Source organism: Cynocephalus volans, chromosome 8, assembly GCF_027409185.1.
Source record: "Cynocephalus volans isolate mCynVol1 chromosome 8, mCynVol1.pri, whole genome shotgun sequence".
Classification (NCBI taxonomy): domain Eukaryota; kingdom Metazoa; phylum Chordata; class Mammalia; order Dermoptera; family Cynocephalidae; genus Cynocephalus; species Cynocephalus volans.
In genome coordinates this window covers 116,867,449-116,886,190 of record NC_084467.1, presented here as the reverse complement: position 1 = coordinate 116,886,190, position 18,742 = coordinate 116,867,449, and the positions used below count along the sequence as shown (strand labels likewise).

Here is an 18,742-nt window from a genome sequence, read left to right as displayed (position 1 = left end):
CCACAATGATTTGTTCTAGGCTTCATCTATGCTATTCCAGGCTTAGAAGCCCTTGTTGGAGAATATACATTGAAGAGATTTACTCTTCCCAGCTCAGGCGACTCTGGTCCTTGATTAATTAAACCACATGGATCCAGTAGAGCCTAGAAAGTAGAGATGCCCAGAGCTAAGCTTTTAGACAGGGAAGCCTAGAGAGTTGATTCAATGAATATTTATTCAACAAACGTTTATTGAATATCTGTTGTGTGTCAGATACTATTTTAGAAGGTAGGGGTGCAAAAATGAACAGCAAAATATTTGTCCATATGGCACTTCTATTCCAGTAGAAACTGACAACTAAAAAATAAACAAACAGCAGCAGTATAGGTACTATAATGTTAGGAAGAAAGTGCTCATGAAGAAAGCAAAAGAGTGTAAGGTAGTAGAGAATAATAAGGTCATGTGCTATTTTATAAAATGTGCCCAGAGAAAATTGAGCTTAGAAGGGAACAATTGATCAGAAATCTAAATAGAGTGAGGGAGCAAGCTGTGTAGACATTGTAGGTGAAAAGAGAGAACTTATTTAAGCAAAGAAAGTAATTGCTAATATGGGAATTATAAGAGGGTTAGTCATTTGTGGGTGGGTCCCTTTCAAATCACAGCCCTTAAAACCAGGCTTGTTTTCTTTTGTGGTTTGTTTGGTTTTGTATTTAAACAGGGAATCATTCCACATTCTCTGAACTGTAAGAAGGCAGTTGACAAAAGAAAAAGCAGAGGGCCTGGATTGAGAAAACTTGAGTTTAGCCCTTCTTACTGCCTTTTCTTAGCTGTGTGGCTTCAGGTAAGTCATTCCACCTCAGATACCTAATTTAACCTGTAATGATTGGGAGATTATAATAAATGGAAACTAGTATGTGTCAGACACACCATGCTGGGTATTTATTTACACCCTCTGTTCTCAAAGCAACACTGGCAGGTAATAATTATCTTCTCATTTCCAAGATAAGTAGGTACTCCCTGAATGTCTCTTTTCCTTTTCATCTTCTAGGCTCCATGTGAAAGTACTTTTTATCAATTGTAAAATGCTATCCAATGATCAGCAATTGGGCATATTACAGTACAATTACAGTACTTCTCAAATTAGTGTGTTTACTTTTGGGGTTATGATGTTACCAAATAGATCAGAATGCATTCTCTTTGGGTATTAATTTTACCCTACAAGTAATACTTCACAACATTTTTGAAATAAACAGATATTATGGATTAAAATGCAAATTTTACATTTACAAGATAAAAACAAAACTTCAGAGAAATACTTGCATCTTAACTTCTCATATATGAAATGTGATTCATATTTGATTGTTAGTACCTAATAACCTTATAGGGAGATTAATTTCTTAAAGACAAGTAGGAAGCATGCTGAGTTGACTGTTTAGCATATTACTGATACTCAATAAAGGTCAGTTTCTTTCCTTGCTTTCATGAAAAAGACTAGGGCATTTGGGAAGCTTTATCATTCCATGTATCTCAAATGTATTCTATATTTTGAAAATGGTCTTGACAATAATTTCAGTTTTCACTTATGAGTTCTACATGTGTAAGCAGAGTTTCCTCAGACTTTACCAGCCTGTAGGAAATCTAAGACCACACTAACAGTCATAATTTAGAATTCATTAACATCGACTCTTATGATGGGCGTATTCAAGCTCCCCTAAAAGTCACAGTCAGTTGTTTTCACCTCATGAATATTCTCTCTTGTTCTTTGGCTTATTTCTTGCACCCCATATGTTGTTGCACTGGAAGGCACTAATTACTAGTAATGACAAACATTTTTCAATGTTTGTTGGACATTTAAGTAAATCGCTTATTCATACCTTTTGCTTACTTTTCAGATAGACCATTTTTTTTCTCTTATTGATACGTGGTTTTCTATATATCCTGAAAGCAAAACCTTTATTAGTTAGATACATTGCAGATATCTTCCCAATTTTAGGCTTGTGTTTCACTTTGTTTACTCTGTGTGTGTGTGTGCGTGTGTGTGTGTTTCCTACAAAGTAATTCAGAATTTGCATGCAATCAAACTTGACAGCATTTGTCTTTCTGGCTTGTCCTTTTTGTGCCTGGTTTAAGAAAACTTCCCCTACCTTAATGTAATAAGAAATTCACCTATTTTTTTCCAACAACATTATTATTCCTATTTGGGTGTTTAATTCAGGTAAATATATATTCTGTGTATGATGTGAGATAAATATCTAATATTACCACAATCCATATATATTGCCATTTGTCCAAACACTTGTTATAGCTGGCCATCCTTTCTTTGTGATTAATAATGCCACTTTGGTTATGTACCGTGCTTTCATTTATAAGTTGTTCTATTTCCACAGGCTTATTTATTAGTTTGTTTTTCTCTATTCCACTAACATATTGCTGTACTTGTTATACATACATTTATAGTAAGTATTGGTATCAGGTAGGGATAATGCTTCCTAATAAACATTTTCAACTTGCTTTGCATATTTTTGTCTTTATTCTTTCGTGTAGGTTTTAGGATCGTTCTAATAAGTTTTATGGAAAGCCTTTGAGATGTTTTGTGGAGTTTACAGGTTAGTTTGACAATGTTGCCATCTTCCTTTTATTGAATCTGCCTATTTGAAATATCACATATGTCCCCATTTAATTAGGTCTCTTAAATATTTCAGTAAAGTTTTATAATGGTCTCTTTAAAGCTCTTCCAAATCTTTTTCTTTCTTTCTTATTTATTTTTGTTGTTGTTGTTGTTGTTGTTAGATGCTTTATTCATAATAGCTGAAAGTTCATTAACAGGAGAATTGATAAAAATATTGTGACAGTGGAGCACTTCTAAGCAAGAAAAAGGAACAAACTACTGATATATGCAACAACATGGATGAATTTTAAAAGCAATACACTAAGTGGCTAAATAAAACAAGCCAGGCACAATAGACTACATGCTAGATGGTTCCATATATATAGCAGTCTAGAAAACTGTAGAAACAGAAAACAGATCACTGGTTGCCTGTGGACTGTGGGCTTTATTGAGATATAATTTACATGCAATAATATTCACCCCTTTAAAGTATGCAGTTTAATGAGTCTTCCATATCTTTTATTAGATGTTCTTAAGTACTTCATAGTTTTATTACCAGAAATTGTACTTTTTTATTCAATATTCTTCCTCTTGAAGTGTTGCAAAAATAAAGGAATGCCATTTTTGTATATTAATCTTATATTTAGAAATATTATTGAATTATTATTTCTAATATATTGTGCGTTATTTTGGATATTGTACATAGACAACCAAATTACTACAATACGGTATTGGCAATAAGATAGAGAAATAAATTGATGAACAGAAGAAAGAATCCAGAAAGTGACCCACTCGTGTATGAACAACTGCTTTTCAAAAAAGTCAATAGAGAAAAGATAGTCTTTTCAGCATATAAGTCTGGGGAAATTTATATCTATGTGAAAAAATTGAACTTTAATCATACCTCACACTGAAGTATGATTTGAATTATTATATACAAAATAACTCAAAGGAAATCATAGGCCTAAATATACAAGGCCCAAAGTGTAAAATTTCTAGATGAAAATATAAAAGAAAATCTCCTGATCCTGAGTTTAGAAAATATATTTTTTAAGATATGACACCAAAAGCATGATCCATGAAAGAAAAAATTGATAAATTGGACTTCACCAAGGAGATATATATATATCAAAGAGATATATAGCATATAAATATATGCTAAAATATATCAAATTGTATGCTTAAATATATGTACTGTACTCTATGTCAGTTATGGTTCAGTAAATAGTTTTAAAAATAGCAGAAAATGTGTCCTGGCTCTAAGAATTCCAGAGGTATTATATAACCTCTGAAGATGTCCTTTACCAGTAATAGTGACCATCTTGTTTAAGAAGTTCTTAACTTAGGTTTCACCCAAATTTCCTTTCCTATGCTGTAAAGATTTTGCTTATCGCTCATTTAAAAAATATTAACAACTCGCCTTGCTTTATTTTGGATGTAGAATTCATTTTTGGTGGTGTAATCTTTATGTTTTGGGCTTCTTATAGGCTGATCCCAAAGTGGTGACATGGAGAGTAAATGCAAGGAAATCCTGTTACTGACAGGCCTGGATAACATCACTGATGAGGAACTGGATAGGTTTAAGTTTTTTCTTCCAGATGAGTTTAAGATCCCCACAGGCAAACTGGAAACCGCACACAGGACAGAGGTAGCTAACTTGATGATTCAAAATGCTGGTGAGGAGTCTGCGGTGATGAAGACCATTCACATTTTCCGGAAGTTGAATTATATGCTTGTGGCCACAAGTCTCCAGGGAGAGAAGGACAAAAGTAATGAGGGAGTATTTGCACCTTCCCTGTCCCCTTCTCTGTCAAGTCTGGGTCTTTTCTTTCATCACATCAGTGGGACAAGGCCCTCAGTGCATGTTGTTGGGATCTGTTTACTAACTTTGTGCACCTGCCCATTTGCCACTTTTTATCGAGAACCATTTCTAGAAAATGTCTGTTACAAATTCCAAAAATCCATTCCAGGGTTTCTCTGTCATTTCTTGTTCCAGCTCTTGGGGCTACCACTTACTATTTCATAATTTTCACCTTGCCCATCTTTGTCTCAAGTTTACTTGCAGTGATCGTGGACACAGGACTTCAACGTTAACTTCTCAAAGCACCATTTACACAGTATGTAATGCTCTCACATTTTACCCAAGGCTTGAAGATAGCATAAATTATACCGCTGAAAATTTATAAACTGGTACATCAGGCACCTTTGCTTTTCCACATATCTGTCCATTTCTCTCCTCATCCCCAGCCTTTCTTCAGAGGATGATTCTCTCCTTCTAATTCAGGGATTCTCTCTTCTCTCTACCAACCGTACAGTTGACAATAGAAATTTCCCAGAACACGAAGACCATTTTTATATTGTTCAATAAATTACTGATCATCTTTATCTGAATTATCTGTATGTGGTTAAAATCTTGATGTTCCCTAAGAACAATTGATGTTTCCTGGCTTTACGTCTAAATGACTAAAAAGAGCCAACAGAGGAGCGTGTCACCCAAGGGCTCTATCAAATGAGATACTCCAGCTGCAACAGTTTTAGTGTTCTAAGTACAACTTTAACAGCAAAAATTACAACAGCTTTTATTTAGTGTTTGTGTCTATACAACATGTATGTCATAGCTTCTTACACCTTATGTCTCTGAGGACTAAATGAAGCTGTTTAAGTTATGATATAAGCGCGTAGTTCTATACAGATATAAACTGTTAGGTAGTATCTACGACGCTTTAGAGAAAGGAATATTTGTGTCCTGTAATTCATTTTTCCAGCCTATTTGAAGTTAGAAGGTGTAGTTCTCAGAGATGTCCACAAGGTGTTAGCAACTACACATTAATTGCTTAAAATAACAAACTTCCCTGTGTTTTTCTCATCTGGCCCAACAGAGAGGAACCTAGGGATATTGGCAAACATAGGCTGAAGATATTTAGGAATATCTTTTTTTTTTTTTTCCTCCCAAATCAAGAATTTATTATTCTTTTTGGCCAAGATAACACTAAATTTCTCCAACTGCAATCTTTCCTCCATTTTGCTGTTCTTACGATCCTGGGATTTTATCATCCTGATGAGCTAAAAATGATCCAGTTTGGGACCAGGTTGGACATTCAGGAGTGGCTGCTATCTCTGTACGCTGCACAGGAAGGCAATTAAGTTCCTTTGTGGCTCTAAAATTCCAACCAAGGTCATCCTTAGGCCTACTTTTTCAAAGTAGATTGTAAAGTGATCTTCCCACATACCTGGTAGTTTTTCTGTCTTTTAAAAAATGTGTTTATGGGAGTTGTTTATATTTTAGATCCTAGTACTTTGTTTTTTATATACACATAAAGTATCAAAAAGTGAACCCACCAAAGTACAACCACTGTCCCAGTCAATAAATGGAAATTTACGTATTTTTCTTTTACTGTGTGGCTTGCTTTTACATCCTCTTAATGGTATTTTTTTGATGAATATATGTTGTAGTATGCTGTGAAAATGGCTGTTACACTCTTCGACTGTGATCGTGCAAATACTCATCAAGAAGTGGAAATTCTATTTCTTAACTCTGTGAATCTGAGCTTAGGCATGTGATTTGCTTGGGCATTAGTAAGCATGATGAAACAAGACGATAGAAAAGTGCTTATACATTAAAGCTTGCCTTCTCTTGTTGGGAATCCTTCTGCCCTCATGTGAACACACCTGGCTTAGATTCCTAGAGGATAAGAGACCACAAGCAGTGAGATTACAACATTGGCTAGAGCTCAGGGGAAGAGGAGGAGAGACCTACGGAATTCACGAAGTCAGGAGAAGCCGTGATGAGAGAAAGGACCACTCTGACCATTTCAAATCCTGGCTGCTTCAAGAATGGAGCTGCTGAGTGCATGGAGCAGGAGTTGGCAAAAGCCACAGCTGTGCCCTTCATATGAAGCTACTTGGAGGTCACAGGGGCGAAGAGGGCCTTCTTGGCCCCCAGGCCAGCAAGACCACTAACAGGGTTCCTGTGGACCCACATAGGAGCAAGGAGCCACAACAACCAAAAAAGGGAGCCACTCAGAGGCTGGTGAGTCATCGCAAGGGACCAGCACACGGCCCGTCCCATGGGAAGTGTTTGGAGTACGGGCGGTGAGGGAGACGGGCCCACCAGGGGAACACTGAGGCACAGCAAGGACAGCTGATATGCCTGCCAGTCAGTACAGGCCCACTCTGTGTAGACTGGTCAGGAATATAGAACTGTAGGGGGTGAAGTTTGCTGAAAAGATTCAGGCCCAGATCGGAGTTTCTACACAACCCAGGTTTACGAGCCCTTACCAGACCTGGAGGTACCTACAAAGTCAGCCATTAAAACCTGAACTGCACAAAAAGCCTTCCCTGGGGAATCAGCAGCAAAGCAGCAATTTAGTTCAACCACGGGGCTCAAGTGCTGGTCCCCGCAGGAAGTTCCCCCATTTTAGAAGTAAGCAAAAGACAACAAATTAGTTGCAGTGCAGAGTTTAAGTGGTGGAAACAGCAAATAATCCAACACAAACTGATAGAAAAAACAAAATACCCACAGACCAGAAACAGTTTGATATTAACGAGTAAAAGTCTCATTTCACCAAAGAACACCTGTAAAACCTAGGACTGGAAGTCCCCTAGTCCTCCAAGCCAGGGAGGGGAAAGGGTGCGGGGCCTCAGCCATGCCCCCCGATACCCACAACCATCCCAGTGATGACCTCTGAGTCACCACAGGAAGCCCCCAAACCAGGATGGTAGGGGGCCTCAGGCTTCGGCCACACCTCACCTCCTTAACACACACAACCAGCCCAGTGATGACCACTGAGCCACTGCAGGAAACACTCCAGGCTCCCAAGGCAGGGCAGTGGGGAGCTGAGGGCTTAGACCACACCGCCTGACAGCAACAACCAAGCCACCACTAAAAGCCCTCTGGTCTCCCCAGCAGGAATGAGGGGGGTGCCATGGGCCTCAACCATGCTCTCCCTCCTTCCTCCTTCTCCCACCCTATTTCTTTCCCTCTTCCCTTCTCCCCTTCCCACCCAACTATGCAACAGTGACGTCTTAGAACGTAAAAACAGATGGAGCCAGGGATGGTCCCCTCCTGTGACCAGGCAAGGAGCACACCAAAACCACCACTTCCATGTTACCACAGCTACCACAATAGCCACTGCTGTTGCAAAAGTGACTAGACACCACAACCACCATACAGATGGCCTGCCAGCCACTCAAGTGCATTTGCCAGCGGAGACCAAAGAAAAGAAAAGGATGTCTCTCTCCACAAAGCCCATTCCAGAGTGACAGAAGAAGCATCTGCTCTATGATAATATTGGGGGACCTGAACACACCTCTCAGCATTGGACAGATCATCTAGGCAACAAATCAACAGAGTAACCATTACTCTTTCAGGGGGAGAGAAGAAATCTAGGGTAATTAGAGGGGGGAAGGAAGTGGGAGAGGGGGATACGGAGAGACTGGATAAGGGGTGTAAAGAATAAGTATGATTTGCAATAATGCATATGCTAATAATATTGATTTGATCAACATACATCAACGTCAAACCCCCCAAATATGTATAATCAGTTATAATTCAATAAAAATAAAAAAGATTACAGCATCCATCACAGCCTTCCCAGACATCTAAGCTGAGGCCCTAAACATGTACGTGAAACCATCTGCCTTCACCTGAGCCAGCCAAGATCAAAGAATCGCTCAGACAATCCACAGAATAATAGTTAATAATAAATGTTTGTTGTTTTAAGTCACTATGCTTTTGAGTGATTTATTATGCAGCAAAAGTTAACTGGTGTACCCCTCGCCCCCAATCTTTTGTGCTACTATTATTATGTGTTTTACTTCTCTGTGTTATAAACTTCATAATACAGCATCATTACCATCATCATTACTGTGGTGTTAAACTGTCAATATTCTTTTGTATTAACCCATAATTTGCCTTTTAAAATGTTCTTAATCTCTTCCTGAAGTTCTTGCTTCCATATGGTATTGTTTTGTTTCAGCTTAAAACATTTCCTTTATTTCTTGCAGTGGATTTCAGATTGTAATAAATCGTCCTAGATTTAGTCTGAAAACAGCTATACAAGTATACTTCAAACAGCTATACAAGTATACTTCAAAAACCTCATGGAAAAAATAGAATTAAAAGATAATGTGAATCTTTCCATGAACTTCTTGAAGATCCTTGTATTTAGCATTTATAAGAGTATTTTAGGCTGGAAGTACTATTCTTTCCGTATTTTGAAGATGTCATTATATTGTCCTCTAGCTTTCTATTGTTTTCCAATCTCTATTTTATTTCTTTCTGTTCTTACCTTTGTTATTTCCTTCCTTCTGCTAACTTTGGGCTTAGTTTATTCTTCTTTTTCTAGTTCCTTGGAGTGTAATATTAGATTGCTTATTTAAGGTCTTTTTTTTTTAAATATAAGCATTTATTGCTATAAACATCCCTCTCAAAACAGTTTTTGCTGCATTACGTAAGTTTTGATTTTTTTTTTTTTTAAGTTTTGATGTTTTATTTCCATTTCCATTTCTCTCAAGGTACTTTCTAAAATTTCCCTTTTGATTTCTTCTTTGATCCATTGGTTGTTCAGGAGCATGGTATCTAATTTTCACATATTTGTGAAGATTTCTCCTGCTATTGATTTCTACTTTCATTCCATTTTTATCAGAAAAGATGGTTGATATAATTCCGATTTTCTTATATTTGTTAAGGAATGTTTTATGTCCTAACATATGATCTATCCTGGAGAATGTTCTGTGTGAATTTGAGAAGAATGTGTATTCTGTAGTTGTTGAATGGAATGTTCTGTATATGTCTGTTAGGTCTGTTTTTTCCTAAAATGTAGTTTAAGTATGATGTTTCCTTTTTGATTTTCCATCTAAATGATCTGTCCATTGTTGAAAGTGGGGTATTAAAGTCCCCTTTTATTATTATATTGTTGTCTATATCTTCCTTCAGGTCATTTAATAATTGCTTTATACATTTAGGTGCTTCAATGTTAAGTGCATATATACTTACAATTGTTACACCCTCTTGATGAATTGATCCATTTATGAATATATAATGACCTTTTTATCTTTATTCATGGTTTTTGACTTAAAGTCTGTTTTATCTGATATAAGTATAGCTATCTTTGCTCTCTTTTGGTTTTCATTTGCATAGAATATATTTAATCTCTTCGCTTTCAGTCTACATCTGTCCTACTAGTCAAGTGAGTCTCCTGTAGGCAGCTTATAATTAGGCCTGTTTTTTTATCCATTCAGCCACTGTGGTTATTTTGATTAAATAATTCAATTTATTTATATTCAAGGCAATTATTGATAGGTAAGGACTTGCTACTGCCATTTTGTAATTTGTTTTCCAGTTGTTTTGTAGATCTTTTTTTTTTTTTTCTTCCTCATGTGCTGTCTTTCCTTGTGGTTTGATAGTTTTCTATAGTGGTATGCTTTGAATCCTTTCTTTTCATGTTTTGTGCAATTACTATAGATGTTTGCTTTGGGGTTACCATGAGGCTTACATAAAACATCTTGTACTTGTAACAGGCTATTTTAAGCTAATAACAATTTAACTTTAATCATATACAAACTTTTACTTTGGTTCTCCCCCCCACATTTTATAATTTTGGTGTGAAAATTTACATCTTATATCTTAATTTATTGCAGCTTTAGTTTTTAAAATAGTTTTGTCATTTAACTCTCCTGTTAGAGATAAAATTGCTTTGCACTTCACTATTACAGTACTAGAGTTCTGAATAGGATTATGCATGACTTACATCACTGTGTTTTGTCCTTTTGTATGTTTTATGTTATTAATTAGTGGCATTTCATTTCAGCTTAAAGAAATCCATTTAGCAATTCTTGTAAGGCAGGCCTAGTGATAATGAACTCCCGTAGCTTTTGGTTATATGGGAAAGTTTTTATTTCTCCTTCATTTCTGAAGGACAGTTTTGCCAAGTAAAGTATTTTTGGTTGGCATTTTTTTTGTTTTGTTTTTTGGTTTTTTTTCCCAAAATTTTAAATATACCATCTCATTCTCCTCTGACCTTCATGGTTTCTTCTGAGAAATCCACTGATAGCCATATTGGGTCTTTCTTGCATGTGATACATTTCTTATCTCTTGCTGTTTTCAGAAGTCTTTCTTTGTTTTTGATTTTTGATAATCTGAGTATGATGTGTCTTTGTAAACCTCTCTTCAAGCTGAATTTTATTAGAGGCCTCTGAGCTTTCTATACCTGGATGCTGGGGAAATTTCAGCCATTCTTAAATATGCTTCCTGGTCCTTTTCCTCCCTTCTCTGCCTAATCCCATTGTGTGAACATTAGTTCTCTTGATGGTGTCCCATAATTCTTACATGCCATCATTATTCATTTTTCTTTTTCTCCTCTGACCAGATGATTTCAAACATCTTGTCTTTGAGGTCACTGATCCTTTTTCTCCTTGGTCAAGTATGCTGTTGAAACTCAATATTGAGTTTTTCAGTCAATAGGATTATTTATCTCTAGGATTTCTATTTTATTGTTCTTGTTGTTATTAATGTTTTCTATCTTTTTGTCAAAGTTCTTATTTTGGTGGTGAATTATTTTCCAAATTATATTTAATTTACTATCTGTTTTTTCTCATATTTCCTTGAACTTCTTTAAGAGGATTATTCTGAATTCACTGTCAGTCATTTTTTAGATCTTCCTTTCTGTAGGGTGTATTATTGGAGCTTTGTTAGTTCTTTTTGGTGATGTTATAATTCCCTGATTCTTTGTAACCTCTGTGTTCTTGCATTGGTATCTGTGTATTTGAGAAAGCAGCCAGTCCTTTCAGCCTTTTCATGTGTTCTTTGGCAGAGATAGACCTTCACTATTTAGTCTAAATTGGGATTTTGCATGGCCAGTTGGCAACAATTATGGGTGAACACACATTGCTGTCAGGCTCTCTAGTTGGGCTAGATTGCTGCCTGTGCTCTGAGGTTGAGTGGGGTTGCTGGCTCTGCTCTGTGGTCTGGTGAGATAACTTGCTGGACTTCACAGTCAGGTGGAACTGCTGGCTGAGCTCTGTGATTACCTCTGATAATGAAGGGATGCAGGCTATATTCCCTGGGTTGGCAGTACTGCTGTTTGGAATCTCTATTTGGGCAGGGACATAGGCTTGGTTCTGAGGCTAGGCAAGGTTGCTGAGGTCACTGCTTGGCCATTCACAATGGACAGGGCCAGAGGCTATTCTCCACAGATGTGCACAGTCTTAAGTTTTCCCCATTGCTTGGACTCAGGTAGAATCTCAGGCTGCACTCCAAAGCTGGGTGGGGTCACCATTCAGTTGCTAGGGTTGAGAGGGCCAGATGCTATGCTCTGTAGATACGCAGAGATACAGGTTTGCCTTTTGACCTGAGGAATCATGATGCAGAGCACCAAGTCTGATTGGGGTCATTGATCAGTTGCTTGTGTCTAGCAAGGGCAGATATTCTCTTCCACAGATATTTATACAAGTGGGCTTGCCACCCAACCTGAGGAAGCCTTATTCAGAGACTCAAGGCTGGGAGGGGTCACTGCTTGACCTCTGGAGTTGAGAGGCCATGTGCCCCTCTCTGCATATGTGAGAGTACATCAAATAGTTTGTTAATATGGTATAAAGTGATAATAAGAATCTTTCCATGAACTTTTGAAGATCCCTAATATGTGTGGACATGCACTTGCCTCTCAGTTTGGGGAAGCCTTAAACTGCAATCAGGCTGGATGGGGGCACCACTCAGATACTGGAGTTGGGCAGGGCTAGATGTTGTTTTCTGCAGATGTGCAGGGACATGTGGTTGTTTTCTGACCTGGACAAGCTTTGGTAGAGAACTAAGGCTGGGTAGGGAAGCTGGCTAGGTACTATAGCCCAGCAGACCTATCGAAAGTGCTTCCTACAAAGCACTGTCATTGGCTGGTCAATACAGTTGGGTGCCTCCATTGGCCAGGATGCAGAGCCACCACCAAGAGTTGTGTACTGGTCTCTGTGAGACCCATGCCTTTCTTTGTTTCTAACTGATTCCAGGTGATTGAGCCCTGCTGATGTTCCTGGTGTTAACCACAGGGGCAAGACAGAAGTGGGCCTCCTGCAAAGACTTCCAGAATGCTAAAAGAACTGACTGTCCACCTCCAGCTCTCTTTTCCCACCATAGATACTGTAGGCCAAGGGGAATCCTCTCTGTGGTAATATGCTGGCTTGGAGAGGGGACAAGGTGGTAAAATTGAAATTGTTCCTCTTATCCTTCTAATGCAGCTTAACAGTTCTGTGATACTAGAGGGTATCTCAGCCTCAGTCCCAAGTTCTGGGATTTTCACTCATGTATTTTTGTCTGTTTTGTCTGTGGATAGCTTCTAGTTAGATTTCTGTAAGAGGAACTGGAGTCAGGGAACTTCTATTCTGCCATCCCACTGATGTCACTTCTCTTATTTTGTTCTTGAGAGAGAATATTTAAAATTTTCAGCCATCTTTGTTCATCTTTTCTGAATTAACATGCCTTTTTTTTAATCAGTTGATAAGAAATGCAAATGTAGAGAAGGAACAATGGTAGTGAAAAAGAGAAGTCAAGGTGAAATGAGTCCTGTAGCCCCTGCAGCCATCAAAAGTGACATCATGGAGCAATGTTCTGCACCAGAAGTCTCTCCTCATATTAAGGTAAAAAGGGGTGGAGTAGCCTTAGCCTTCATAAGAGCATTCTCTAGTTGCTATCTCTGTCATTTCCCATTGGGGCCCCTCTCTTTGTCTCACCGCATGCAAGTAAAGAAAGAAAAGCTATAATATGAAAAGTATGTCCGGGTAACAAAAAGAAAAGTTGCCTCGGGATCATCAAATAAACAGCTATTGAATCTCCAATCTTTGCCAGACCCAAGACACATTAACACATTGTTACAAGTTGGATTCTGTAAGAAGAAAACTGTGAGATAGCTGTTTTCAGGAACTATATTTTAGAGTGCTTTCAAGATTAATATTTGTGAGAAGTGAAAGAAGTAGGGGAAGAGGAAGGGTTTCTGGTCTAATGCAGTTGCAACTATGGCCTCAGCCCATCCCACAGGGAGCTCAGAGTTGAGAATGCCTTTCAGGGTTGTCATGATTTGGATAAAAGGGCCCTTTCATACACATGCGTTGACTAAGGTGAGGTGGCTCTCTTCATGCCTGGAGAGATTGGCATCTGTGAATATGATTAGTGTTGAGAAAGCAGCAGACAGCATCTGAGAGGTTCACCATAGAATCTGCTACACACACTCAATTTTATTTCCTATGAAGAAGGTATCTCATCATTTTATTGATGTGTGAGCTATAGAAACTGATTATATATACTTCATTCTCTTCATCTCGAGCAGCTGCTTCCTCTGGATTTGGCCCAGAAACTTCTGGAGTTGTCCGAGAAACAAGGTCCAGCCTTTCAGTCATCAGGAATGAAAGTATGAGTTATTTAATCTGAAAGACCAACCTAAAGATATATGGGACCAAAAAGAAGAAATTTTGTAGCAGAGCTTGGTGAAGCTGGCATTTTCCTGCATTGGTCCGAATTATTCTGTTGCAGTGTCCATCCGGGTCCCTTCATGGGCCTGTGCACCAGGTCCCACCAAAGATCCAATTCAGAAACTCCTGCATTTGTCCTTTTATGCCTCTGTTATTTTTTGTTTGTTTGTTTATTTTTGTATTTCCCTTTGGCTTTGGACAGCAAGTAGCTTTTTAAAAGTAGTATTAACTTCTAAAACAGACCAAAAAAAAAAAAAAAAAACCTCCCATCTCTGTTAATTTGGAAAAACAGAAAATGCACGCGTGCACGCGCGCGCGCACACACACACGCAAAAGAATAAAATTACCTAAAATATTCTATCATCTAGAGAAAACCATATTTGACATTGGTAAATATCTTTCTAGTATGTTTATGTGTGTTATTTGTTTATTTATCCAATAAGAAACACATTATACATTCTGTTTAGGGCCTTACCCTTTATAGAATCATTTATAGAGGTTATGATAAACTTATTCCTTTAAGGCATTTTTAATATTTGCATAGTAATCTATTATGTGACTAAATCATATTTTATGTAATCAAAACTTCTTTTTGATATTTAAATTATTTTAAATTTGTATAATTACAAATAACGATATATAATTTTTTATGTAAACCTAGTACATAACTCATTATTGCTAAAGTTAAATTTGTAAAAGTAGAATTGATTCTCTTTTTTAATTTCCCCTTTAACTCACTTGTAGGATTTCTGACCTAGGTCTCTCCCTTTACTCATATTTAACTTAATCTGTACTTTTATTATGCACAGGGCCATTTTCAGGAATTTGGAGAGCCTTGTGTAGGTCATTGAGCTCCCTCACTTTTATAAGAGAGTAAAATGAATATTCAGGACATCATTGGATGGAGAAACATGGACATCTTATGTCCTTTCCTTATGGAATCAGTACAAGAAGACAGAATCAGTTTTACCCCTTTGCCTTAGCAATTTTTCAGAGATTTTATGCACTCTTTACATACAGTAGATGGCAAAACAAGGATTAAGATTCATGAAATCTGCCTCCCAAACCTGTTACACTGTCTCATCTGGATGTAGGATTTGACATCTTCCTTCTGCATTCTCTTTTCCGTTAGGTAATTCTACTTCTCAAATATCTTCCTGACCCCTCTATATCTCTTCCTTTGATTCCACCTATCTTTGGCTGGCTTCCTGAGCTTTAACATTGTAAGTGAAGTAAGATTCCCTCAATAGTACCTTCTTTACTCACAGCATATATCTTTCTTCAATTGTCTTCAGCCTGAGCAGAAACAGATGGTGGTCCAGCAGGAATCTGTCAGGAAAAAAGAGTTGCAGAAAGACCATGTGATAGTCATGGTGCTGGAAGCAATGAAGCCCTTTGAGTTTGAGACCCAAGAAGGGAAGCAAGAGATATTTCATGTTATAGTGGCTACTGAGAGGGAATTCTTTTTCGTAAAAAAATTTTAATACACAGCTAAAAGATAAATTCACCCCAAAGGGAATAATTATAATATCAAAATATTATTGACACCATGGTTTCCGGGAGGTGAATAATATGTCACTTGTATTTGATGCTGACTCAGACCAAAAGGTCAGTGTCCCAAAGAACATTGTCAGAAAAGCTGGTGAAACTCCAAAGATCAATAAGCTTCAAACTCAGCCCCATGGAACAATTGTGAATGGGCTGTTTGTAGTCCAGAAGGTTAGTTCCCATGTGTAATTTAAATATTGGTTAGTACAAATAACATATTCTCCACTGTGAGCTTAAAGGGATGTTAGAAATTTTTTATTTTGATGCCTTCCTATGTTGACAAAATCTAAAAAAATAAACCCCAAAGTACTAAAGAGTTGAAGAGTTAATGTACCAAAACTCATACAAAAACTCAAAAAAGTATTTTTATTTTCAAGAGGATGTCACAATTCTTTTTTAACTTCTTTTTATCGTTGTAACCTCTGAAAAGATTACTTCATATACAGATAATTTTTACCCTGTGTCTTAGTTGTGTACTTTATACATATTATCTTCAAGTAACAATTGTTGTGAATGCAAAATAACTGAAGTTGAATAATAAACCAGAATAATTGACCTGAAAGACCAATAAATAGGACAGGATTAAAGAATTATGATTAACTGAAGAAAATAGAAGAAAGAATTATTATGAGGAAACTTACTAGATGTCAGAAATAATAAAGGATTATGACTCTGAACTTAAGGGAATTATCCATATGACTACTTTTTCTGGTCTAGGGCAGAACCTGAAGAACCACAGAGGGAACCTGCTAACCTTTCATCCAGGAGCCTTAGGATTACTTCTGCTGTCCACGGTTAGTTGCAGATGGACTGATAGAAAAAAATATGTCCTCCTGGAAAATTAAAGCATATAATGGCCATGGATAGAAAAGCCATGGTCTTTATCCCAGTTTTGAGCCTTAGATTTGGCCAACCATCCAATAATATATATTAATTTAATTCATAAAATTATACTTAAAATACTGTCCCTTAGGTAACTGATATCATGTTCCCTTTTGATCTGGAAATAATTGTGAATTATTTCTTGTCCTTGATTCCTTACTCTGTTTTAGACTCTTTACCAGGTCTTGCATCACTGACTTATATGCCTCCTGGATTTGTTTCTTTAATTAACTCTCCTCCCACCCCAGGGTCTTCCTTTCCCCTGACTATTCCAGCTAATGGCCCTGGGGAAGCCTCATCTTCTCCATTCTACTGGTTGTTGCTTCTGTAGGCCATCTGGCCTCCAAAAGGAAGAAAACTTGGGACTGGAAAGATTGACACGAGAGGCAACATGTTCTAAGAAAGACATGTCTGACTATCTGAAATGCTGACATCTATTAGATATATTCCTGTTAATTTAAAAGGTGGATTTTTCTCTTATATTTCTCTCTGGAGGCTCACATGTCTGATGTCTGACTGATATGGCCTTACTTAATCTGATTATCAGAGATTGTGTGTCAATTTCCTTTTGCAGAAAACCGAACAGAAGAATGGTGTATTATTTGATGTCAGTGACAACATAGGGAGGATGGAAGTGTTGGTGCTTGGAAAACCGAATGATACGAAATGTGAGGAAGGGGATAAGCTTCGACTTACGTTCTTTGACCTGTCAAAAAGTGGAGAAAACCTACAGCTGACATCTGAAATTCATAGTACCTTTAAGGTGGGAACTGCGTGGAAGAAAGTCAACTTCCCAAGGTGATGATATTTTTTGTTTCTGTCAGAAAGCTGGACAGGTGCTACTGAACAGGGTATGGTATGGAAGACTGTGATATGTAGTACTCCTGCATCTCGCAGAACTGAGGAAACTCCTTTTAGAAAATACACATCTTAGATAGAAAATTCAGAGTATATGGACTTCATAAGGCAGAGACATGCACTGTTGTGCTCACAGAGCCCCAAAAAGAGTTCCTTGGGAACACTGCAAGTCTAATGCATACAGCCTGCCTAAAGTTGGATACATCATTCTGAGTAAAGTATATAAAAGTGGACGCAGACCGTAAATACCTGGAGGACATATTTCTCAGAGGTAGTCCAATCATCTCCGCACCTACCGTGGTCCAAGGCAGTTGAGTCAGTGTACACCACTACTCCTGTCCTTCTGTCTCACCTTCATACCAACCCTACTGCTACTACTTGGTTCTCTTCCCTGTGTCTCAGTGTCATTTGCACTGATGTCTCTCTCCCTTTGTAAGGTTAGGGGCGGGGACTTGAGACTACTGTATGTTTGCCCTTGTTAAGTAGGAGTGTATATCTCAGGCAAGATGTTAACTTCAGGAGAGTGGTCCAAGAATGAGCAATGTACTAGGAGGAAGCAAAGAGATAATTTTATAGGCAGAGGAAAAAAAGGTACACTTCAGGAGGACATAGTAACTGCATGTAGAGGCAGAGTAACTTATCAGCTGCATCTCAGACTATTTATTTTTCACCATGCAGGCGATTAAGACCAAAAAATAAAGTGAAAAGGACCAATTCAAGCCAACTGGTCTAGGCATCATTTAATTGAAGAATACCTGATCCGTCCTCTTCAACTGGATTGTGAGCTACCTGAGAGCAGCAGTTCACAGACTTCTCTCTCGACCAAATTAGTCAGGAGAGGATAATTGCTGGATAAACAACTCCAAAATGTGAACATATTATCACAATAAAAGTTTATTTCTTATTTGTTACAGCCCTACAATCTGGTTTAGTTTGTCAGTGCCTGATCTCAAGCAAAAATACTAGCAATATATTGTGTATTTGTAGAATATTTAAAGTAAAATATATGGCAACAGTGGCCCAAAATTATGACAGGGAGGAATTAGGAGTGTATTGTTGTAAGGCCCTTATACCACATGTGAAGCAGTACAGTATTATTTGAAAGTAGAATTTGTGTAGTTAAAGATGTATATTGTGAACCCTAGGGCAATGACTAAAAACTATTTTTAAGAGTGATATAATAACAAGACAATTGTGGAGAAAGGTAGACATAGAGACTGATGGAAGACAGTAGAGAGGCAAAGAATAGGCCCTCACATGTTCAGTCTATTGGTTTTTACAAACACAATTTAATGAAGAATAGATAACCTTTCAACAAATAATACTGGAATAACTGGATATCCATATTAAAAAATAATAAACCTAGCTCATATTTCACTCTGTGTACAAAAATTAACTTAAAGTGGGTCATTG

General features: G+C 37.6%; 1 protein-coding gene across 1 annotated transcript; it reads left to right on the top strand.

The window, feature by feature from the left end:
- The first annotated feature begins 4,094 nt into the window (after nt 1-4,094).
- AIM2 (absent in melanoma 2) lies at nt 4,095-18,062 on the top strand. Its single transcript, XM_063103618.1, is given in 6 exon segments — nt 4,095-4,356; nt 13,071-13,213; nt 15,337-15,519; nt 15,521-15,760; nt 17,046-17,245; nt 18,008-18,062. Coding segments are annotated over 6 exon segments (1,083 nt in total).
- The last annotated feature ends 680 nt before the right edge of the window (nt 18,063-18,742 follow it).